The sequence below is a fragment of the Dendrobates tinctorius genome, unplaced genomic scaffold, assembly GCF_039654945.1.
Source record: "Dendrobates tinctorius isolate UK_male_01 unplaced genomic scaffold, ASM3965494v1 ptg000038l, whole genome shotgun sequence".
In the NCBI taxonomy this organism is placed as follows: domain Eukaryota; kingdom Metazoa; phylum Chordata; class Amphibia; order Anura; family Dendrobatidae; genus Dendrobates; species Dendrobates tinctorius.
This window is the reverse complement of record NW_027361706.1, coordinates 17,727,435-17,753,543: the sequence shown is the minus strand read 5'-3', so window position 1 is coordinate 17,753,543 and position 26,109 is coordinate 17,727,435. Positions and strand designations below refer to the sequence as shown.

The 26,109-nt window shown below is 41.9% G+C and overlaps 1 protein-coding gene across 4 annotated transcripts in view; it reads left to right on the top strand.

The window, feature by feature from the left end:
* Positions 1 to 26,109, top strand: part of VGLL4 (vestigial like family member 4) — an 85,545-nt gene that overhangs the window by 39,304 nt on the left and 20,132 nt on the right. The window contains exon 1 of one of the 4 annotated variants that reach the window (XM_073574242.1): positions 275 to 998. The exons of the other annotated variants lie outside the window; for them this stretch is intronic. Coding sequence (XP_073430343.1) covers positions 917 to 998 — 82 coding nt within the window. The 5' untranslated portion in view covers positions 275 to 916. Of the gene's footprint in view, positions 1 to 274; positions 999 to 26,109 lie in introns of those variants that run through there. 4 annotated transcript variants of the gene reach the window in all.

Here is a 26,109-nt window from a genome sequence, read left to right as displayed (position 1 = left end):
TGGGGACAACAATAATGTCTGTAAACCACTGGGCAATACAATGGCGCTGTGTAATCGGTAATCTTTCCTAAAGTGTTTGTGGGCAGATGGCATAGTGTCCTGGTGTATATGTGGTAGGTGAGGATCGTTAAAGGCCCCCGCTTGTAGCCTTAGTGTTGCTCTAATGGTGTATGACAATTTTTTTTTGTCTTGTACAAGATATTTAAAAAAAAAAAAATGAGTGACTCTATAGATCTCGATGACTTGCAGTAGAAATCTGGTGTATTTTGTTGGACAGGTTGCAGTAATCCCTTCCATTTGTATATACCTGGGTCTGACCTGGGGGAGGGGGCTCCGGCACTGCTTTATGTCACTCTCTTGCTTTGACACAGTCTCCTCTTACAAACACTCTTGAGCATTTGGAGGAGGCTGATCTTCTGCTGAAAATATCCCTGACATGTGAGCCACTCCAGGGAATCACTGAGCATGCTCCCTCCTCCCAGGCTGTTGGGGAGAGAGGAAGCTGACTTACATTGGAGTCATACCAGGCATAGGCTGCGTGTCAGAGCAGTGAACTTGCAGCGGGGCTGTGAGAACTGACTGGCTTTGTCTTCAGCACTATTTTTTTTTTCTTCTTTCTTTTTCTTTTCTTCTACAACCTGCAGAAAGTAACCACGGTCTGGTTTAACCAAGGACCCCCCTACACCCCTCCTTTAGTATTGCCAAGGCAGAGTCGTCACCCCTTCCTCTAAACGGATTTTGCTTTGATTTTTTTTCATGTACTTTTCTCTGCTTTTGTTGTTGGAGGCTGGGCCTTTCTGTCTTGTGAAATCTTAGGGAGAGCCGGGATCTGTTCCGAAAACTGCTGCTTGTCGTTTTTTTTTTTTTTTTGTGGGTGAAGCGAGAAAGCTGGTCTTTCCTGCATACCCAATAATAAATGCTGTTTATGAAGATGGATCTGTTGAACTACCAGTACCTGGACAAGATGAACAACAATCTTGGCATTCTGTGCTATGAAGGTAAATGCTGACCCCGACCTGTAAATCTAGCCCTTAAGTGTAGCCCTGACCCGCAACTCTAACCCTTGTTTCCACCAGTTTTTTCAGAAGTTTTCTCATTTTTCACCTCTGGGCAGCACGTCACGACTGGTTTGTTTATTTGCATTGTACTTCGTTATTAGGAAAGTTTTCAGCGTGGAGTTTGCGTCCTTGACTTTGTTTTTTGTTTTCTCAATATTTTCTTATCTTTTAACTGGTCTTGTATACCTATGCAGAATTTATATCATATAAGAATTACTCCTACATATATATATATTTTTTAACTCGGAAACGTATCATGTATGAGAGTGGATGCTTCAAACCAGTTACATGATATTTATTTTTTCCATTTGTTACATTTAGCTATTTATTTTTTTTTTATTTTTATTTTTTTATTTTTGTTCAGCATACTCCCATTCTACTGGTATTTACCAAACAATCAGCACATATACATTGTGTGTGTGCAATGCTTTTTTTTTTTTTTCTCTTCCATAACATTAGAGGTCACATCACAACACTGAACACAATCCCCCCTTTGTCTACTGTCCTACTTCCTGTCCAGATCTGCCATTGAAGGATGTGTCCTACACACAAGTCCCTTGTGGAAAGTAGTACATTATGCCAGACTACTATTTTTAAATAACTCTCCGAATTTGCTTTTTTTTTTTTTTTTTTGCGATTTTTACCCTCTTTTTCTGTTACGTTGGATTTAGTTTGTGCGTGTGTATATGTGTGTGTGTGTGTGTGTGTGTATGTATATATATATATATATATATATATATATATATATATATATATATATATATATAGAGAGAGAGATATAGATACCGTATAATATATATATATATATATATATATATATATATATATATATATATATATATATTTTTTTTTTTTTTTTTTTTGTTGTTGTTGCCTCAAGTTGTGCTTTACCTCTAGTTATTAACTATATGGGATAATGGTATAGTTCAAAATGTATGGAAATTTTTTTTCTTTAATTTTAAAGATACTTTAAGCGTAACTTTTAGGAACTAGTTTCTTTTGTGCTAGTTTTAGGTTGTGTGTGTTTTTTTTTTTTTTTTTTCTTTTAAACTGGATTGCATGTAAAAATTAAGCAAGAACCAGAAGTATACATTTTATGCTTTTAATAGTGAAATATTTTTTAGACTATAGATTATAAATGATATTTTGAATCCCATAGATTTAATAATTTATACTTTTTTTTTTTTTTTTTTTTTTTTTTTAATAACTTTTAAAGATTCCTTTTAGGTTTCAAAGTGGTATTTTGTTTTAGCACAAGGTTTCAATTGAGCGCATTAAAAGTTTTTTTTTTTTTTTTTTTTTCTTTTTAATGTTGTGGAAATAGTTAAGTTTTAGCTGTACGTGCAGCAATGGAGCTGGGGAATGGCCTGGTACTGAGGGTGGGGGGATACAAGACAGGCTTCAGTGAGTTTGGCAGTCTGCTCGTCATGCTGTGACCATATGCAAACAGAGCTTGGATTTCTACACTTACATAGTCTTTCTGTCCTCTCAACTTTTTCTCACAGTGGACAAAAGATCCGTAATGGAGGGGATACAATGCGGGCTAGCGGCCGGTGGGCTTTTATACAGAGGGTTCTTGTATTTGACGTACGTTGGAACTTTTTTTTTTTTCTTATCACATAATTTTGTACATCGTCCTCTATTGTTCCAGTTTATTGCGTCGATGATACAGAAGGAAATCCCAAAGTCTCCTTCATAACCCTCGATAAGGTGACGTTTGACATTTTCGAGTAGGTCTCCAAACTTTCTAATGCACCGATCCAGTCCAAAGTATCTCGAAGTATTGTCTTTCTAGAAGTTTTTATATAAACTTTGGGTGCACTCGAAATGTGGGATGTAGTGTAATAAGTCAGGTTTTAAATTATTTATTTTTTCTTCTTCCCGCCATTCTGGAATGTTCTGCGTTCCCTGCGCTGTTTCTTCACATTCCACAAATGTAAACAATGCAGCCGGGGGAAATTCTGCAAACCTTGTGCATTCCTTGCACTTCTCGAACAGGAAGCAGAGCTCCCCATGTGCCCCACTGACCGGCCCCTCTCGAAGAGGAGGGGGTGGCTAGGTAGGGCTCTGAAAAACTTTTTAAAGACTTCTTCTGAAGTTTTAAAACTTCCTCATGTCGGTTCTTGGCCTTACAGTAAAACCTAATTAATCCACTTTTGTAGTATACGGTTCACGCCGTAATGGTGTAATGCATAGAAACAGAATGTGTGATGGGTAATTTTTAGTATTGCTTCGTCACCTTTTAGAGAGTTGTATGGACCTTTTGAGCACTATTTTTTACTTTTTATTTTTATAAAACCTTTAAATAAGCTCGAAAACCCATTGCTTTACTTATTTGGCTCTGATCCGGAGTATTACAGTAGTCTTTATTATTGTTCAGAGCTGCATTCATTGTTCTGCCATTGGGAGGGGGATAAGAGGGCTCTGATTACCAGATTCTTAACTAATAGTTTAGGTAATTTTTTTTATTTCGTACATGTAGATTGATATTTTTTTTCTGTTTTTGACAATATCCCAGACGCTATAAGGCAAAGAAGATTTCTGCTCTGAAGCCTGCAGAATTGTGAGCACAGCTCTGCAGATCCAAGGAATGGATCGAGATCCTGACTGATGGGGGGGGGGGGGGGGGGGGTGGAGCGGAAGGATTTCCAAATCATTCATGCCGCCATTATATGCTTGTGTGAACTGGGCTATAAGATCTACTTTGTGTCTGAGATTAGAGGGGGGGATGGCTGTTTATCTCTAGAGAAAGACCACCACCCTTTTCCATAGAATCTAATGCGGCAGCTCAACTTTTTTTTTACTTAAAGCACCACTCCGCTTATGTATGTTTGTTTTTACATTGTAATTTTTGTGTTTTTTGAAAACTTAGAAATAACTTGTGTTTAGAAACAATATTCTCATGAAGTTGTATGGCAGAGTAAAACACATTGAAACTTTTATCCTTGCGAGTGATATTTTTTTTTACAAGTCAACCACCGGAATGGTATCACTAATGTCTGTTCCCTGCCCTTTTTATTGCTTATCAGCCACAGTCTTCAGCTATTCCCAGCACCGCTCTGGTCCCATCTTGTGATCGCAGCTCCTGACTGATCGGAAGTCAGAACCTTGTTTTGTCTTATAGACTTACATTGAGACTTCTGGCTCGCCCAGTAAACACTGGAGCGATCCAGCATGATACATCCTGAGGAAGCGGGACCGGAATGGCGCAGATCACAGGAGAAGATGTGGCTGGTGAATATTTTACTACCTGCAGACAACATGCATGACTGATACCCTTCCAGGAGTGAAATGCCCAAAAAACAGCCAAATGCCGGAGTGGTGCTTTAATGGATTCTTTCCATAATAAGTTATAGTAGCTCACTGACTGCTGAGGGTCTGACCTTTGAGACTCACCGCAATCCCAAGAACTAAGCTCAGGAACTGGGTTCTGCAGAACCTCCATCTTGGACAGAGCAAGTAATTGACCCTCTGTTCCATTGATGGTTTATGGGACTACCAGAGAAAGCAAAGTGCAGCGCTTGGCTATTTTCAGAAATCCCATTTCCGATGAATGGAGTGGAGTTAGAGTATGCTCACCTATTCTCCATTCAAGATGGGCCTCTGCAGAGTTTGGTTCCCAAGTTCTCGAGACACTTTCTTGGGATCCCACAGGTCAGACCCCTAGAATTCAGTAATTATATCTTCTGTTTCATAAATGGTGGCTAATGCCCAAAGTTGTCAAAAATGTTTCAAATATGACTGGTATATGTGAACGTTATGCACAATGGATGGCAAAGTAGCACTCGGATATATTTGAAGGATCATTTGTGGCCCATATTTTTGAAGATCTTTCTTTGCTTTGTACCTCTTATAGGAGAATCTTTACACTTCAGTTTTCGGACTCCTTTTGTGCCTTTCGTTGCCATTATTATATCTTGTTCCTCCGACATAGTAGCATCACCAAGAAAAGAATAAAAAGCTGTGCCTGACTAGAGAGCGCTGGAAGAGGCCGCTCCCCGCCTGGTGTCACATGGCAGACATTCGAGCCGTGAGGAGGAGGAAGACGCTGAAGCACAACCTCTGTAACTTGTTTTTCAAGGAAATTCAGATTGTTGGTCTTTTTTCTCCCCTGCTCTCCTCCTCGGTGTATAGTTATTGGTGGCTGAGTGTTGGTGGAAGGCAGATTGTGAGTCAGGTTAATATGACGTTTGTAATGGAAGACTTGTAGCTATGGATCGCTGAGCGTTGCACTTTCTGGTTTCCCTAATTATAGTTTGTGATTGCCGGAAAGTCTGGAATCCCACCGGACATTGTCGGTCAACGTTTATCCTCCTGGCAAATGTCTCGCTTCAGTAAGACCACTTCGAGTGTCTTTACTTACCTTTATGGTAATATGGCGAAGTGGATAATTATTGATGATCTCCATTGAGTGCTGAGAGATAGGGCTTTATACTCATCAAGCCCTGTTACTTCTCCGAACTTGGGTCCTAGGTGTAAATTCAATCGAAGGCCACATCTGTATGGAGCTAGTTTGTCCTCCTGTTTACATGCATAGATATCTTCCAGGTACTCTCGTCCATTCGTACTCCCTCAAAAAGGTATATTTAGAATTTTCTAAAAGGTTGGGGGGTCCTCTTTGTCATCTTTTTGCCTTTGTCGGCCAAAGTCAAACATCAATTCAAACACGCCACATTTCTAATGTCGCGTAGGAACCAAAATGGTTGACCCTCAAGTGCCGACATGAGGATAAGCAATGGGACTTTTTTTTTTTTTTTCAATAGGCTTCCAAGGGGGGAGCATGGTGGCTCATTGATTAACACTGTAATGTTGCATTGCTGGGGTCCTGGGTTCAAATCCCACCAACATCTGCAAGGAGTTTGGATGTTCTCCCCATGTTTGCATGGTTTTCCTCCCAATTGCCAAAGACCTCCTGATATGGATTTTAGATTGTGAGCCCCAATGGGGACAGTGATGATATCTGTAAAGTGCCAGGAAATTATTGGCACAATATAAGCGAGTAAAATAAATAATGTTGATAAAATGTTCAGTCCATATCAAAATTTTAGTTCTGTAGTGTTAAGCGCCCAGTCAGACACCACTAACCCTATTCAACTATGTGTAGAGTCGGCCATTAAAGTTGACCATAAAAATAATGTGCAAGGTGTAACCCACTAATTTCATCAGAATTGGCCCATGATCCTAGGAGTAAGGCCGGGGTCAGACTTGCGAGAAACTTGGATGAGTCTCGCACGTCAATACCCGGCACTCGGTTCGGAGCGTTCAGCTGCATCTATTTCTATGTAGCTGAACGCTCCGATCCGAGTGCCGGGTATTGACGTACGAGTTTGTCGCAAGTCTGACCCCGGCCTAAGGGTCCTTACCGCGCAACAGTGTAGCTGTGATAATGACTTATTCCTATCTCTCCCTATTGAGGTAAACATGCATGCTCCACAGAGCTTGCATGTTTATGATGGAAGCGGGAGAAATGCTTGTTCTAATTAGTTATGGCAATATTTTTTGCCTTCTCTGCTGGCATGAAATATGCTCTGTTCAACGAATAAATTTAGCATCCGAGCAGGAGGCCTGCAGATCACATTCTTGAAGTTTGTAGAAACCTGTCTGTAAATGACGAGCGCCTGCAGGCTGGAAATGTTCTGAAAGTTAATATAACGTCGTCTGCACAATTACAGCACTATAGCATTATTTGCAATACCGGCAGGAGGAATTGCGAAATGGATGGGTTTACAGGAGTAGAAACTACAATTCCCGGCATGACCTCCACCAACTTTGCCGTGGCTTCGCAGCAGCCGGAGGGCCACAGCTCTAGATGACCTGAGTGAATGGTGGTCGAACCCTGAGGGCCAAGGGTAGGAGAGGACACTGCTGGGGTGAACCAGCTCATCACTTTTATTGCATTGTAATGAAGTGTTGAAACAATGGATTTTGTTGTTTGGCGTGCAGAGCAAAGCCGTGATTGGAGATGTGCACTGCGATGACCTTTCTGTTCATTAACATTTTCCACAATCCCGAGGTTGTGCGGCGTCTTCTTAGAAAACATGTTGTAGAAACAATGCGTGTAGTATTCCGTGTTCTTGGTCCGGGGTGGTGTGGGCTCTGTACTGTGACCTCTGTTTGCTCAGACATGATGTGCAAGGTAATTTTGTGCGGTTTTTCATTGTTCATAAAACATTAACCCGTGAGGTTCCCGGGCGTGGCGAAACCTTTTTTTTTTTTTTTTTTTCTTTTTTTAGGTAGGAAAAATGCAGGCCCCACACACATTAGATAAGTCATTTAAACCTGCTGATTTCGGCTTTGATTGGCTCACCATTTAATCTGTAGCATGGCTTCTTGACTCTCCCCGACAAATTTGAAGGGGAGAGAAGTATTCGGCATTGGAATTTCAGAGGCTGATCCTCGTTCTCAGCAAGGAGTCTGGCAGCAGCTTTTTTGTGGCGAACATGGGAGCGCTCTGTCGTGCAGAGCAGTCCTGTGTATGGGTAAGGCAGGGTGACTTGTATTCCCAAACAAAACAACAACAAAAGGAGATTGGGCATGTTAAAAACCAACATGCTCAACCCCTCTCTCACCACTACGTTTGTACACTGCACGATAATTGGGAATGAGTATTCCTAGGAACGCTCATTTTACAATAATCGTGCTGTTTAAACAGGCTGCTGATAACCTCGACGAATGAACAAAAGTCTTGTTTGTTGAGTGAAATGATCTTTTAAACTCGCTTAAGGGAACCTGTCTGCTGATTTAGCCGCTATATGATGCGACCACTGCATTTCAGGGCTTATCTACAGCATTCTATAATGCTGAAGATAAACCCCCGATCTGACCTGAAAAATAGGTTTTATTACACTGACCTGGGGGGCGGTCCAGTCCGATGGGTATTGCAGGCCTGGGTCCGGCGCCTACCATCTTCTTGCGACGCCGCCCTCCTGCTTGCTTCATCGCTCCCCCGGCATCGAGCTCCTGCGCAGGCGTACTTCTCTGCCCTGTTGAGGGCCGAGCAAAGTACTGCAGTGCACAGGCATCGGGAAAGGTCAGAGAGGCACAGCGCCTGCTCACTGCAAGAATTTGCTCTGCCCTCAACAGGGCGGGCAGAGAAGTACGCCTGCGCAGGAGCGCAATGTCGGAGAGCGATGAAGCAGACAGGAGGACAGCGTCACAAAAAGATGGGAGGCGCTGGACCCGGACCTGCGACACCCATCGGATCGAACCGCCCCCCCCGGTGAGCGTAATAAAACCTATTTTTCTTCTCTTTCAGGTTGGACCAGAGGCTTATCTACAGCATTATAGAATGCTGTAGATAAGCCCTGAAAGGCAGCAGCTGCATCTTAGGCTATGTGCACACGTATGCAGAAAATTTCTGCATGAAAACAGGACTCCTTCCCAGAAAACTTGCGTTTTTTTCCACGCCAAAAAACGTGCGTTTTTTCCGCGTGTTCCCAGACACACAGAAAATAGCAAGAAATGTGGAATTTTCCGCGAAATTAATGAGCATGCTGCATTTTTTCCGCGATGCAGTTTTTTTGCAGAAAAAAATGCATCAATATGCACAAAGTGCGGAATTCATTAAAATGAATGGGAAGCCTCTTTTAAGCATTTTATTTGGTAAAAACGTGAAAAAAGCGCAACGTGTGAACACAGCCTTATAGCAGCCAAAACAGGTGACAGGTTCCCTTTAACTTGTTGTTCTCTACAGCACATTCTCCTGTGCTGCAGAGAGCAATGGCAGCCTATGCGCACAAAATGATCTTTTACTTGCCATTCTTTGAACATTGGCAGCCTATTGGCACTGAATAATGCATTACTGATCATTTATTGTGCATTGTTTACCGTATTCTGCCTATGTAAACAACCATTGATCGGTGTTTTAGTGCCGCCAATCGATCCGTGTAAATGGACCATAAAGGGGTTGTCCACTAGTAGGACAACCCCTTCTTAAATGTTCGGCCCCAATTAAAATGATAGTGTATACTCACTTCCCGTGACTGCGCCGTTCCACCTTTGTCTGTACTCTGCCTGGGGTTGTGATGGTGTTGTGACGCCGGCGTTCTATCAGTGCTGGTGTCACTGTCTCCGCCATCGGACAAACTGAACAGGAAGCCAGGGTTGCAGCTGATCCCAAACTTCCTCTTCACGTTCGGTTTGTCTGAAGGTGGAGACAGTGACGCCATCGCTGTTTGGATGACGGACATCACGTGTCATTCCACCGCATCACAGCCCTGGGATCGCGAGTGCCAACACTGCGGGAACAGAGCCGATACAGGAGGTGAGTGTAGGCTTTATTATTATTGGGGCTGAACATTTAGTTTAAGAAGGGGTTGTCCTAGTAGTGGACAACCCCTTTTTAAGAGTTTAAATGGCAGGTTTAGCCAACCCAACATTGATCTAATGTTCTCACCACCCTAAAATAATTTGCATACTGCAAACTGATGAGTACATATTTCTCAGCAAGAAATATTCTGGCCACCAAAAGAAAGTTACTTGCCAGACTCTATAAGGCAGCGAGGTCTGTCAAGTGCTGTTCAGACCATCTTCCAATGGATTCAATACAACTTAATTCTTTCAACTATGAACAGATGCTAAAACAAGCAACAGATTTTTGTTGATTGATCTAATTCCAGTGAAAAGGACCAAGGATAGATCTTCAGGGTCTGACAAATGGTCTCCTCTTGTCTGATGAAACCGTAATCCAAAAATGTTGGGTTTTGTCACCAGCCCTGATGCTGGGTGATGAGGATCGTGAGAAGTGTCTGGTAGGCTTTTTATTCCCACCCCCAACACATTGTGAATTGGGGAAGCTAATAGTAATTGTTTTAGGCATAGATAATAACACAAGAGGAAGTGGTCACTTGATGACTTGGCCTCCAGTTTCTAGCCCAAGTTCTAAAGCATACATATGGCCTGAATTTGGCCATGGGATAGTTTAATGTACAGTACATTGTTGGAGGCGAAATCTATCTTTTATGTGCAACATTAACAACCACAAATATTTTTCAGTAATACAGTAATTTCTTATTTTTTTTTCCATGATGCCGAACCCCATTATGGAGTACTTATCGTTTTGTGAAGATTGTTGCGTATTCTTGACCTTCGGTTTTTTGCTTACTAAGCATAGCATTGGTCCCAACCACTAGAATAGATGAAACCTATACGTTTCAACAAAAACAATTACCGTATATACTCGAATATAAGCCGAGATTTTCAACCCATTTTTTGGGGCTGAAAGTCCCCCTCTCAGCTTATATTCGAGTCATATACGCCAGGGGGTCGGAGGGGGAGCGGGGGTGTCAGGTCATACTTACCCCTCCTTGCGCGGTCTCTGCTGCCCCCCTGCTTGTTCCATGGTCTCCATTCCTTCCTTCAGCGGTCACATGGTACCACTCATTAAACTCGTGAATGTGTGCCTATTCATGAGTTTAATGAGCGGTACCATGTGACTGCTGAAGGCAGGAAGTTAGACAGTGGGAGAACGGAGCTGCAGAGACTGCGCCAGGACTGGTTAAGTATAGGCTATATTCACCTGCCCCTTCTCCATCGCTGCTTGCTGCTGTCTGATGTGTCCTCTGTCAGTGATATTCAGACAGCAGAGGGCGCGGTGACATGGATAGTGCGTGCCGTGCCCTCTGCTGCCTGAACGTCACTGACAGATGACGTGGCAGATAGCGGTGAGCAGCAGCGATGGGCGTAGGACAGGTGAATGTCTCAGGTGCCGGTTCCTGAGCCAACAGCGACACCGGCACCTGACACCCAGCGACGGAGAGGTGAGTATATCATTTTTTTTATTTGCAGCAGCGGCAGCAGCATATGGGGGAATAATGTATGGAGCATCTTATGGGGGTAGCATATGGGGGAATAATGTATGGAGCAGCATATGGGGGCATAATATATGGAGCAGCATATGGGGGCATAATATATGGAGCAGCATATGGGGGCATAATATATGGAGCAGCATATGAGGGTATAATGTATGGAGCATCTTATGGGGGCAGCATATGGGGCATAATAAATGGAGCAGCATATGGGGGCATAATCTATGGATCATCTTATGGGGGCATAATCTATGTAGCATCTTATGGAGGCATAATCTATGGAGCATTTTATGGGGCCATAACCTTTATGGGGGCAGCATATGGGGCCATGATATATGGAGCATCTTATGGGGGTAGCATATGGGGGCATAATGTATGGAGCAGCATATGGGGGCATAATGTATGGAGCAGCATATGGGGGCATAATGTATGGAGCAGCATATGGGGGCATAATGTATGGAGCAGCATATGGGGGCATAATGTATGGAGCATCTTATGGGGGCATAATCTATGGAGCAGCATATGGGGGCATAATGTATGGAGCATCTTATGGGGGCAGCATATGGGGCATAATAAATGGAGCAGCATATGGGGGTATAATCCATGGAGCAGCATATGGGGGCATAATCTGTGGATCATCTTATGGGGGCAGCATATGGGGCATAATAAATGGAGCAGCATATGGGGGTATAATCCATGGAGCAGCATATGGGGGCATAATCTGTGGATCATCTTATGGGGGCAGCATATGGGGGCATAATCTATGTAGCATCTTATGGGGGCATAATCTATGGAGCATTTTATGGGGCCATAGCCTTTATGGGGCAGCATATGGGGCATATTAGTCTAGAGAGCATCTTATGGGACTATGATTAACCTTTGTGCAGAATTATATGGGGTGTATTTTGTATGGAGCATCTTATGGGGCCCATCATGAACTGTATGGAGCATTATATGGGGCTTCTGATTCAATATGGCTATTCAAAAACATTTAACCTACTGATGTCTCAATTCATTTTACTTTTATTGGTATCTATTTTTATTTTTGAAATTTACCAGTAGCTGCTGCATTTTCCACCGTAGGCTTATACTCGAGTCAATAAGTTTTCCCAGTTTTTTGTGGCAAAATTAGGGGGGTCGGCTTATACTCGGCTCGGCTTGGCTTATACTCAAGTATATACGGCAGTCTACGGGAACTCTGGTACAGTACAGCTACCCAAGTATGGCGGAGATTGAATCTTTGGCTTCTCGTTTTTAGGTTGGTGCTAGTGAAGGCTGGAAGGCTTTCTTGTCCTGCAGTTCTAATAGGGGTGAAAAGTGCAATGCTCTTATTACCTCATCTGCAGTTGTTTCTTTCTCTTCCTGATGAAAGTTTTAGATCATTTTTATCACTGTTTCCTGATACGTGATATCTTTTAGAAGCTTTGTCTCTGCTTCCATTTCGGCTTAACATGTAACAAGAGTCGACGATCCGGATGTCTCTTTATAACGAGGCCGATTAAACTTTTTGTGTAGTTCTCCTCGAGTTTACATTTACTCTTTCTTGAAAAGAAATGTGAAAAAAATGGTCTTATCTTGATATACAGTGTCATGCCATTGTAAACCATACTTCTCTGATGCTCTTGGGCAGCCTAGCCATACAGAACTATTGATTTCACAAAGCGTTACATACCTCTTGACTCGAAGGTGACCTTGTATTCTTGTGAAATAATATTAGCTGAGATCTGAAATGACCTCTTCAAGTGGGTCTTCTTAGGTTACGGCTAGCATTTGTACAGTGCTTTCCGCTAAGCAATGCTTTGAGGTTTCCATCTAAATCTGAGAAAAACAGGATCGAGACAACCTCAGCGTGATGGGGCAACCTGAGTCACTTAGGACTCCGTTTGGCCTGTGTTCCAGAAGTGGTGTTGCGCTTTTGTGTCCACCTACAAATATGATGAGTCTTCTTCATCTCTTCCTTAAAAAAAGACAGACCTCGCCAGAACAGAGGCCAAACTAAGTCCAAAGTGTCTTTTTCAGTCTCATTATACTGAATGGCTTTGCCAGGGTTTTGTTTGATTCCCGTATTTTGTAGAACACTGTATAAATGTAAACTAGGCCTTCAAAGAGTTGCATCTGGTATTTCAGCTGAAATTAAATCTGCATTTACATGTGTATGCAGCTCTTTCAAAGACAAGTCTAGCAATACCTTTACATGGCCAGTCCGTTTCTTCATTACTGAGAAATCCGTGTTTTGAATTCACATGCAATTGAGGCTGAAGAGATGTAGTAAGTCTGAAGATTCTGTCACTCCAGCTCTATTCTGTGCCCAACACTGCCTCCTCCAGCTTGACAGCCTCAGTGGTGCGTGACTTCAGGCAAAGGAGCTTATAAGTCAAACATAAGCGGGCGGGGAGAAGAGCTGGAGTGACAGAGGCTTCATGTCTACAATAGCTCTTCAACCTCATTCAGACATCCATTCAAACGCTAATTTCTGAGTACCATAGGAATGGACTGGTCATGTAAAGCTATTGCTGTACTAGTCTTGGGAAGAGCTGCATGCATATGTAAATAGTTTTGAAGGTGAAATCCCGCTGACAGATCCCCTTTTACTCAGTGTTTGAGGTATTGCAGTTTAGCCTAATTCCACTCCAAAACTTTGAACAAGTCTAGTGATGTTTTTGCAACAAAGCAGACCTTTTTTTTTCCCAATCCTTGACAATGCCTTTAAATTCTTTTTTCATTGGAAACTCCATTAATCATCTTCTAATATTTACAAAATCAGATTATTAGGAAAGATCAAAATTATCCAAGATGTATTTAAAGAGTTGACTAAGGCTGGTGATATAGCTAAAATCTATCTACAGTATACTCACCCATACAGTACCCACAATTTAGCGCCTCCCTCACTGGTCTTCTGTTCACCTTGGCTACAGCAGTAGTATTCTCTGTGACCACTGCAGTCAAACACTGGTCACAGCACTGTCATGCCATATACCGTTGAGGCCAGCAGGGCTGTGGAGTTGGTAAGCCAAACCTCCGACTCCTCCATTTCCATGACACAGACTTCGACTCCAACTCCACGACTCCGACCCCACAGCCCTGGCAGCGATGTGGAGTCCGTCAGTCAAACCTTCGACACCGACTCCTCAATTTCCATGACTCCGACCCCACCAAAATGGACTACGACTCCACAGCCCCTGGCAGCGCTGTGGAGTCCATCAGCCAAACCTCCGACACCAACTCCTCAATTTCCATAACTCCGATTCCACCAAAATGGACTCCGACTCCACAGCCCTGGAGGCCAGTGATTGGCTGCAGGGAGATATACAAGACATCACTTCTGCAGCCAAGGTAGACAGACCAATGAGGATGATACATTGCGTTAAGTACATTTCGATAACGCTCTCAACAATATGTAACGGTTAGTTCAGGATAAACTTTTTGTTGCGGCACCGAAATATCTGAAGATGAGTATTGTCTCCCGTCTCCCACAATGATTACATAGAACAGCAGTGGATTGTGTAATGAGTGCCGTTTTTTTCTTCTCCACTGATCCGTCATTGATGTGTCTAGAGCTTTGTCGTTAGGGATGGCTCCTGTTGACGAATTGTTGCCCTGAGCTATGGATGTTGGGGTGTACAGTTCTTTTAGTCTGTTCAGTGTGGTCCCAGATGTTTTCTTGTAAAAAGATGAAGAATTCAATTTTTCCTGTACAGGACAAAATTATAATGTACACTAACTATTCCCATATGTTCCTATAGGGCGCATATGTGGTTCGTTTTCATGCTGAAAATGTGTCTGTCGCAGTGCGTACTTCTCAGTAATCTTTTCAATTTGCAACGGAGCGATGGGGTCTCCATTGCATGTTTATGGGCTATTGGCATGAATAACTTACAAAGAGGGCGGCTTAGTATATGTCACTTCCAAATCTATACCTATCCAAAACCGAGCAAGGAAGCATAAGCCAAATATAATAAAGCACTCCTAAAGGACTAGGTGACTCTCTGCAAGTCTGATAATCAGCATAAAAAAATATATCTGTAGTCTAATAGAGGCTAGAACCTATTAGTGCTATGAGTAGAAGCTGCTAAATACATATATATACAAGGTTATGCATGTCATTGGCAAAGGTTGCATAAAGTGCCTAGTGCTTACACATTGATGTGTCTAAATAGATAACATAAAGTGCCTAGTGTGTACAAATAAATGTCAAAACAGACTACAACAGCCATGTTCATATTCATGACAAGTTAATATACACATCACAGGGACCAATGTCCCATGTAATATACAACACAGCAAGGCATCAATGCAGAGCAGCAAAAGTAGGAAAGATATGAAGGCTAGGAAAGAGGGCGGAGGCAGTGCAGATCCCCGACGCGCGTTTCGCGTATTGCTTCTTCCTTGGGAGGGGTCCTTTAGGAGTGCTTTATTCCTACTATATGTATGATTATATTAAGTGATTAAAACATTCGGTTTTGGCAAGGCTTTTAAATTTTCTGGAATACATTAGGAACTGGTATATGCCTCTGGTAGGCAGTTTTTTTTAAAATTGTGTCTCATTTTTATCTACTTTTTAGTATCATTTGTGAATAAAGAATTTTGTATTTTATTAAAATTGGTTTATGCGTCCTTGCTCTGTTTTGGATTGGTAATGGCATGAATAGTTGTAGCAGTCATAACCCCCACCCCACCCCCGACATATCCTAAAAGACAGCCATACACCTGAGCCTTCAACTTGGGTGAGCCTTTTAGGTTATGTTGGGAGGGTTATAACTGCTCTCTCAGTGAAGGGTTGTACCTGTCATAGAAATTAAACACATAAAGGCAGATTAATTGAGCAGTTTCTGACTGTTTTCAAGCATAAAACTGCTTGATGTGTTGGCAACATTTTTGCCCAATTAGGAGTTGCATGACAACGTCACAACTTTTTTTTTTTTTTTTTTTACACCATCTTGGCCAACTTTTTGAAAACTTCTGACAAATTCATTATAATTTACTTCCCAAGTGGCTGAAATTTTAACCGAAATGTACTCCAGTCTCTGGCTGACGAACATTTCTTGTGGTGGCACCCAGCAGCCAAAAGATGCACCATTACCACCAGGACCTCTTAATGAATTTGGTGCATCTTACTCCAACGGTCACTTCATCAAGCCAGTCTTGATGTATCAGATCCGTAAAGCGGTGGCAAGAGAAAAGCAGGGTATGGAGGGTACCACTAACTGGGAAAATGCTGAGAAAGGGGTTCTCCAAGGACATGCTAATGTGTACCAATGCAAAGATCCGTAAAGCGGGTTCAGTTCTATATAGAAAATCATGGTTACCATAAGTCAGGATAACATAAAAATTCAGAATGCTGCAATTTTGCTTTTCTTTTTTTGACACAGAAATGGAAAGAATGTACAAGAATAGTCGAGAATTTGCTGACACAGTTTCTATACGTTTGTGCTTTTCATGAGCCTTTGGCTAGAAATTCCCTTAGGTGGTGTTCTCATAGTTGGAATTTCATCTGTGAGGTCCTAGCCTAAAATTACCATTAACATTTCCTTGACTCATACGGCTGTATATGACCTTCATTCAGGATCAAAGCAAGTAGCAGGTGGGAGAGAGATGGCCAAGAGTGAACTACCTACATTTAGCAATTCCTTGTTAATGTAGCGTTAGGTGGTATACCAACAATTATATGGGTTGTCTCTGGAAGATCATCTGATCCCTTTGTGTCTAGTTCTGAAACCTAGAAATTTTCTTGGCTATGTTTTCCCAGCACAGGATAGTTGAAGTAATGCATTGGACAGGCCATACCCATTAGGGTAGCAGCCACCTTTACTTTGTGGCTCCCACTTTGGCTCATGGAGAGGGGTCCAATATATTCTCCTTTGTTCATGGTCTCTCCTTAACCTTTGTTCGAGCCAAGTTTGTTCTGTCCTGGCCACATAATAAGGATTTAGTGGCCTCTAGTTTAAATAGGATTACCAGACTGGTCTGCAGTCACTCTGGTTGTATTAGAAGTGTGGTTTCTGGCAAACAGTTGATTTTGCCTGGTGAAACAGTGGGAAGCCATGCAATTCCCCTATAGTGGACAGAATGTTGTGTTACAAGACGACCATTTAGATGAATGGCCGTCCACATGATACAAGGAGGATTTAACCTTCCAGAATGTGATCTCCTTTCTGGAGGAGCAAGAGTTTTTGAAGAGCTTTCCTCTTAGATGCCTGTAGGCCCTGACTACATGCATGTATAGGAGGTGTCTTCATAAGACAACCCTTTTTTATTATTATAGGCTCTGTTGAGTATGGGCAACTTATCACGGTTTAAGTCTCTAAAAGAAATCACAGTTGGCCACGCTGTCATTTACTCGCCGTCATATACGGTAATAGATTTTAATTATTCTTGGTTTTCCAAAATGTCTTTACTGGACAAATAATAGAAATCCTATTTTTGGCCATTATCCATTTCGCTAGGTACAATCGCTAAGTAAATCTAAAGAGAAAAGAAATAAAGCCAAACCGTGGACCCTGTCTGTGGAGCTCCTTCATCAAAGGCACAGATTAAATGGAGTGTAAAAATACCAGTAATTATTTCAGCTGAGAAGTACTTTCAACTTTTGATCTCGATGTCTACCCTGGAAACATAACCCCATCGTGGCATTAATGTTTGAAGTTTAAAGAGGAATAACAGCTCCGTTGGCTTTGATCAGGGCTCCTCAGAACATGTCCTCCTTTTCATCTTCACCACTTTGTGATGTCTTATATTTCACACTAAGTCACTTACATAGGTGACAGAGGAAGCTGCCTGCAAAGGGTCAAACTTCTGAAACACATAACCAATAGCATTAGATCTTCTACAAGGATATGAAATCAATGTCCTGGAAGAACTTGGTAGGCTACAATCCTTTTGGTATAGTTTCTCGTCTAAAATGAATGATGTTGTTTTGGTGTAGAAGCCTCTCTTCCTCTTCTGCCCTTTTGGGACATTTAGAGCTGAGAGGATGGTTTTGGAAGACTGTGGGATTATTTATTACAGTCAATGAGACACTTTATGATCATGGATGTAGGGGTAGGATTTAGGAAACCTAAAAGCAGAAATAAGGTTGTCCAAAACCCTCCTCTAACATCACGCCTTGGTTTTCCTAAACGATGACACCATGTTGTCCTCTTCTCACGTACAAGAAAAACAGACCTATTTTCAAGAGTCGACAGAGTCATCAGACTTTGGTTCAGTTTTTCTCAAATGATGATAGTTTCTCAAGCGTCTCTTATCAACCAGTCCATTAATAGACAGCACATGAATGGCATCTGAGTGCTGGCTAAATTTTTATTTGTTGCAGACCCATAAAATCAATACTGGACATTCCTCCTCGATTTTGGATGGCCAAAAAAAGTTGGATATTTTATATGAACAGCCCCTTAGACTGTCATAGCTATGAATTCTTTCTGTGAAAAACAGAGACGGCCCTATGACGTTAAAAGCAGACGTATGAATGAGCCTGAACATTGATATTGTGATTGCAGCTGTTCCTGTACTGCTGTCTGATGGGATTTGCAGAAATCCATGTGCTTGCCATCCAAGCAACCACTTTCAAATGACTGAAACCTATTGAGTTGCGGAAAACAAAATATCCCACGTGTACATATACTCTAATTAGGACGCCACTGTGAGAGACGTTTTTATCCATCTTTCTACAAAAGAAAAATTCTTTAAACAGAATTAAAGGAGTTTTCCAAATTTATTCAATTGGATCAAGAAGAGTAAATTAAATAAAATTAGTCAAATTACTTGTCTCCTAAATCTGACGGTGCACCACTGTTTTGTGTAGCAGTAATTTCCTCGACTTACCAGTTGACCACTACAGCCAATCATTAACTGGGTGCACGATGAAGCTAGTGATTGGCTGTAGTGGTCACGTGGGTAGTTGAGAATGATCTCTGCAGGACAAACCCATGGGGTGGCACTAGCTACTATTTATCTGGAAATTTACATGCCTTTTTTTTTTTTTTTTTTATATATATATACAATTTCTATTCTTTAGCCCAAATTTTTTTTTAAAGACTCTGGCAGTCTATAGCTTGAGATGTATGGTAAATAATTTCCCCCTTCAATGTGTACAGGGTCTTCTTATCTGTAATATGGCACATTTTGGAATTTCTCAGTCCTGGAATGCGAACGTAAATGCGTGCTTACTATTTCTCACGCATGTGACTCTTCAGTGCTTTGTGCCGAAATTTCAAGTAATGCTATTACCAAGGTTGTGACGATCCCACTAGGTTAGAAATAATGTGATCTATTCAGTCTCTAAAAATCAGTGACATCACGGTGATGTCAACAGTTAATACACATTACATTAAATACCAAAGAAATCCGCCAAATGAAGCCCAAGGTTCTGAGTTCTATCCGCGTATAGATGATTGTTTTCCACGTTACCCTTGCGTAATTTTCATGGTCATGTAATGTTTGACACGTGTGACTGAACCTGTATTACTTGGAGCCTTACATATCCCTAATCTAAATGAACATACCCAAGACTACAGCCTTGCTGATGATTTTCAGGAATTTGCTGCAGGTCCCAACACGCCAGACAAATCCCTTCAATAGAGTCTGGACACTTTTTGTTCTTCACCAAATCTTTCTGATAAAGAGCCGTGATGTATGGAGATGGGCCGTGGCATGCTGTAACCTTCTTGCTGACTAGAAGATTATAACATACATGTTACGAGTTGTTGTAGCTGTAAATGTTAGCAGCTCAGGATGTGGATTACCAATCGTGAACTCCTAAAATTGAGGGTCTCCGATGGAAAGTCTGGAATTGTCCTTTCTTTATGTGGTGTGTTCTATTCCTGAGCTTACGGCCAGTTAAACATATTGGGACATGCCCTTGCAACCTGGCCACTTTTCCGAAATAATTTTACAACTAAAGGTTGTTGACAAAGTGCGCAATAATGTATGTAATAATAAGTATAGCTCCAGACTGAAGTTTTGGCAAATCGAACCCCAAGTAGAATCTTACCTTTGGTGTAAGTGATAAGAAGTTCATGAGTGTTCTTATCAACTACTTCCTCCAGAATATCATCTTATGATTTACATGAAATGGTACTTTCTGTATGCGCCAATCAACCAAAACAATGAAATCAACTGCCTATGGCCTCGCTCACGTGTTTCAGGTACGTGTGTCATGTATTGTTTTTTCCACGGATGCTACACTTGCCAATTATAATCTATGGTGCAGCACACTGCGTGTACCAGCAAACCACACGGAGACATGTCTACGTTTTACCAGTTAAGTATAGCAGAAGCTTTGGAATTGATTTTTCCTGAGTCATACGGGGGAAAAAAAAACTGGTGGCCCTCTGATTCAAAACCACTGCTGACACCTATACAGGTTTATGCAGATGTGTGAAGGGGACATAATATTGTGTAGGTTCCCCTAATTCTATCAAGAGTTTGTTGAAATTGATTTGCCAGACCCGGTCCATTGGCCATGTCAGTAATTGTTGGCTGCTAAACGAGAACCCTCAGAATCAATTCTTCATCCCAGGCTCCACTTTTGATTTGACAACCTGGTGTAACATCTTTGCAATGTGACTCATATGTGACTTCATGCCAGGCCGACTAGTTAAGAACCGCTGATACTAGAAGCTAAAGGGCTTTTCACAGGTCTCCCATCCAGTGACCACAAATTTCTAAAGTGGCCGATGGATGGTGTCCTGTGAATCGATTCATGGACTCCACAAGACCACTGATTACATCCTACGGTATCTGACGCCAAGATTGTAACAGCAGATCCTTTATCTTGTAACGTTATAGAGCATCTTTGTGATGAGCTTGAAAAAGAAGTCCAATCTGACTGCAATCGGGGGAGTTTGAAATTGGCGGCCTAGACAAAACCTTGAATTGTTTTCTCATGTTCTTCAAACAGTTTCTGCATACGGTTTGCAGTTTGTGGGACACATAGTTGCGCTCCATTATGTTTAGGTTGTTATCCTCCACATAATATTTGAACCCAAGATTTCCCAGCATAACATTTCCCAGATCATCACACTATCTCCACTGACTGCATTGCTTTCTTTTAATAGTGCCATCTTTTCCCTGAGTGAGTGATATCACGCACACAGCCAACCACATGATGTTCTACATCATCAACTTGAGCTTGCTGCCTCTACTTGATAAGGTCCATTGTAAAGAGACAATCCATGTGATTCCCTTCACCTGTCAGTGGTTTATTGTTATGGCTGATCAGTGTAAAATATTTCTCCAGCTGGATTTAGAAGAGGGAATTTTTCTTTTTACATGGTAGGGAGGATCACAACATAGTTCTAGGTAGGTATGGAGGGTATCTTACTCTAGTGGGCTTAAGCTAAAAGAATATCCAAGATCTCCACAACTGTTCACTTCCCAGAAGGAAAAATATTGGGGATGTGAGATGTGTATATTGGAGTATTTGTGGACTGGAACTTTTTGCTTTTTTTTTCCTCTTAGTTTTTGCATGTTTAATTGATAATGGAGGATCGCTGTGCGGACTTTGTTATTTATGTTCCATCCCGGGTTAGTACAGTCATTCCATTCCACAGAGAGAAGATGAAGATTTGTTGTTCTCTTTCTCTCTGGCTGTTAAGCTTTTGCTCATCTTTTATTACTTGCCTTTAGCAGATGAGAATTTGGATGGGGTACAACATTTCTTGTGTGGGAGAATGTGCTCTGATTTTACTGTCTGGTCATATCACCCTTTTTGGAATGCGTTATGGAACTGACTCGTTGCTTTCTTCGAGATGAAAGGGTGGATATATTTTTGTACTGTGAGCACTTTGCCCTCGGTGATATTTTGACTTCGGCCCTACAAGGGGGCCTTTTGGTCTGAGGTTTTAATTGTTTGCTGTTGAATTGCTACAATTTCTCAGCGGCATACATTATCCCCTATATATAATAACAGTAAAACAATTGGGTACATTTGCAGGGTTGGACTAGCCAAGGAAAACAATGATCCTTTGGCGGAACTAGACTCCAATAGACTTATTACTTACAGAATCCCTTTCTGCACAATTGTGGATTGTCTTGGATTATTTCATGACTAACCATTTCTTTTGTATGACCTGTGTGTACTAGAATAGTGGCTTTTACAAGGTAAATAAAACTGGATGTGCAAACATTCTGTATAGCTGGAGGGTGAGCCCTTACAGTAATTTCTAGGACGACAAGGTCTAAGCTGGACTAGAATTTTTATCCCCCACTAGAAAGAATGATTACGATGAGCTATCCATAGGCAGGGCCGCTCTCAGGGCATTACTGCAATTACTGGTGTATGGGGCCCGGTGAGCAGAAGCAAAGAGGAGGGCTCAGACTGGGTGAGACACTGTATAAACAGCCTGGCATGCTAGGACCTGGACTAATTACTTTATTAATACTTGGGGCCTCAGTCACTCAGTCGCAGCTACCTACATTATATGGCTGCAGCAGAGGGGACCGGCTGTGCCTGACAGGGGATGTCAGATGCTACTGGCCTGCCCTCTATTTACAACTTTCCGGCGTACCCACATTTATATGCAGGAGTTGAGGAGGGCCTGAAGGTGAAGAGGTGCGCTCGCCTGCTCACTCACCCGTCTAATCTCCCATTTGCCCACCCTTCTGCTACTCTTCTTGTGCCCCCCCTCCCTGCTCCTCCAAAACAAAAGCTGCAGGCTATGTTTTGTATGTGATACGGTGTTCGATGGGAGCTGTTAATATGTGATTTGGTGAGGATGTGGTGCAGAAATGGAGGTTTTCTAAGAGTTGGGGGTGAGGCGGAGCTGAGGTGTAGCCTGGGCGGAGCCTTAAGGGGATCTGAAAATTTTGCCAGTATGGGGCACTGAAATTCCTGGTAGCAACCCTGTCCATAGGAACACATTGAGTTGCTCTAAAATCGTCCCATTTTGCAATGGGAGGAGAAAAAAAGGGCAAATTACTTGACTCAAACAAAATTGGAGAGGTTTTCAATATACTTTTTTGTAGTGAGAAATGGACTAGGTGTAGCCCTAGATGTACACTTAAGGAAACTTTCCAAGTGCGACTTCACAATGTCCTCCCAATTTGTAATGAACATCATTGCTTGGGTGCATCGAGCATTTTTGCGCTTTCAGTGGGGATAGGGGGAAAGCTGCTGCCACCTTACACCACTGCCAGAGGTGTATCTTCCGTGAGTAAATAAATGGATTGGAGGTTAAAATTTAAATTGCCTGATTCTCTTGCCAGGAGGTCTCCATATACCTCAAATGGTCAGTGGGTTTGGACAACTTAATTTGTTTGAGGGCCTTAAAGGAATTATACTCAGATATTAAGTAATGCATTATCAGTAGTATAGGGGATAAATTATTACTTACTAAGGATTTGACCGCCGAGGCTCCTAGTGATCCTGAACACGTGTACCTCCGTTCCATTTGTTCTTCATGGGGCTGCTAGAGATAATGGAGTGCTGTGCTTGGCTTTCTCCGTCAGTCCCCTAGAAATTGAATTGTGCCGAGAGCCTCATTCTTGAGACCCTCAGTGATGTTACTTGCTGATTTTTGGAATAACGCTTTAAAATGTCCTCTCTTCCTTAGTATTATAATGGCCACATGATGACAAATTTCTTGGTTGTATTAATTTTTACGTTGTGTATGTTTCCTGACTTCCAGTTTGTAGTTCTTCATCTCTACGTAGATGTAAAATACTTTGCATAACCCTGTGGAATTTCTGACCTGACATGAGGGTGTTACCAAGAATGTCATATCGAACCAGCAGGAAATGGATGTGAGGCAACACTAAGGGGGATGTCTGGGTTTACAAAAAAGGTCTGGATTTACAGATGTGCCTTTGTGTTTAGAAAAACACTTAAAGGGGGCTGTGGTGCTGGGTCAGACCACCTAAGGAAGATCTTCAATTTGCGTTCCTAGAAAATCCCCCTTAAAAGGGGGAGGTCTGGTTTACAGACTTCTTTTGCCTAATAAAACCACCCCACTCTTGGCCATGGGCAATATTGGTTACTGTAGCATGGTCCCATTCCTTTAAATGAGGAAGATTTGCAATGCTCAAGAATACACATTGATTGACAAGTCTTCAATCTTTAATAATCATTGGGGGTCTGCCCAAATTTAAAAAAGCATCCAAGCCACTTTGTTTTTTTCCAGACATATTAGACATTTGTACGTGCGGCTCCTATAAGATTTTTCCCTTTTGTACTCTTCTCATCAACAACACTTCCCACAAAACACCTAGAAATGGATCCAGTAATATCTTCAATCCCTGGTGTGGATGCCGGACACTTTTATAGGAGTCCTGTTAGTTTTTATTATGTATCATTTACTGAGTTTTCTCTTTTTATTACTGTCCCAGGCTGTTTTTTATGTATAGACCTAGTACAATCTGTGCAGTAACACTATGTAAAGTTTTGCTTATTACATAATGTTTGTTACTTATTAATCTCTCTCTCTCAGAAGTTGTACATTCAAAGGCAAGCAATGTCACCGCTGCATTATGGGATTCCCTTATCACGCAGTGCTTGGGTGACATGTAATAAACCTAGGAAATATGGCACTAATGGCACTGCTGTTATTCATTACCTAATCATAAACTACTTTATTGCTGATATTTGGTTGTGACTGAAGAAAGTCCTGAAGGTAAAGGTGTAACAGTCTGCTTACTGGGAAAAGGTGATGTCACGGACTCGGAATGTGTTGCGGCTGATCTATCGATGATGTGTTTTATGGGCAATGTCATGATATTTTTTGTACATCTACTAACAAATCTAAATTAAACAAGTGTTTTTGTTTTTTGTTTTTCCTTCCTTGGTTGCGCTTTAGTATCCATCTCATTGCGCTATTGTGTGTATGTTTTAATGAATTGTAATAGATTGAGCTTTGATAAGCATGACAGGAACCTAACCCAAGGTTCGCTGACCCCAGTGTGTCAGAATATAGTGGACAACATGTGAGTTTATTAGTGTTCCCATCTGAAGTGGTTTTATTCCCATTAGTAAATCTCAGATTAGCAAGATTAATTGTATGTTACCAACACCTAAGAATTTTTTTTCTGCTTGCGGTATAATATGCAGTTGGGTGATTAGTGTGTAGCTTTATATGGGGTAGGAAGTGTACTACTGATATATCTTTTGGTTAGGAAAAAATATCTGACTGGTCTGGGTCCAACTTGCAGCACCATGAATGAAGAGGTTGTGATGCCCTTCATCCTGCGCTTTACATTTGGTAATGAATATCCCTCATACTGCAGTTCTGTTGCATTCGCATTATTTCAGGCTCGTTAAAGTGTCGATATTGACTTTTAGAATTACTACTTCCAATAGGTAGCACTAGAGTTTTAGTCCTCTTCCTCTCTGAAGAGACAATTTAAATATTTCCCAGAGGAGCATTGCTGTATAGAAGTTTCCTCATTACGGCATGTAAGCCTTGACATGTCATTCTCTGTAAGAAGAAAAGTTACCCTTTGGATCCCAGTCAGATGCCTCACACCCAGGCCAACCAGATGTCACACTTTGCACTGACGAGGGGCACAGTGTCTGCAAATCAAAATTTTGTTTTTGGCTTTTATCCTAAGTTTTTGGCGTTTGGGAGGAAATATGAGATCTCTGAGGAAACCCTAACCCAAACATGGGGAGAACATACAGGCTTCTTGCAGATATCGTTGTTAGTGGGATTTGACCTCAGCATTGCAATGCTGCAGTGCTTACCACTGAGTCACCGTGCTGCCCCAAATATGGCTTTAAAAGTGGCCATACACTAAAAGAAAGCTGTTGGGCTGACCGCTGACTCCCTTATACACAGAAATGCTTGGCTAGGCTGAACGCCCCAGTGTTCCCAGAGTGAGCCGCTGCCAGACTTCTCTCTGTGGCTTATCTCTCCACCGAACAAAAGGACCGATAGGCTATTGAAGAAATTCCAAAGTCTGGATCCTTCTCTACCCTGACATCACTGGTGGAGACAGACCGAAAAGGCCCACAGTTCATGAACAATATATGGGCCATTTGCAGTCCAGTAGCTCATCATAATGCAAACTTCAGCCTACTTTTTGGAGGTGGAAAATGGGCCCTTGCACAGGTTGCATCAATGATATGTCCGCCCGCGACTGACATCATCTCTTGGACAGCCCCCATAACACATTTGACAACCAGCTGATCTCCCAGAAATCAGCTGGTTCGTCTGACTTTTATCAAACTATGTATGTGTGCCTTAACTGTCAATCCACAGTTAAAGCAGGAAGAGCAGCTCTGGAGTTCAAAGTGCTGCACTAACTGTGAATTGAAA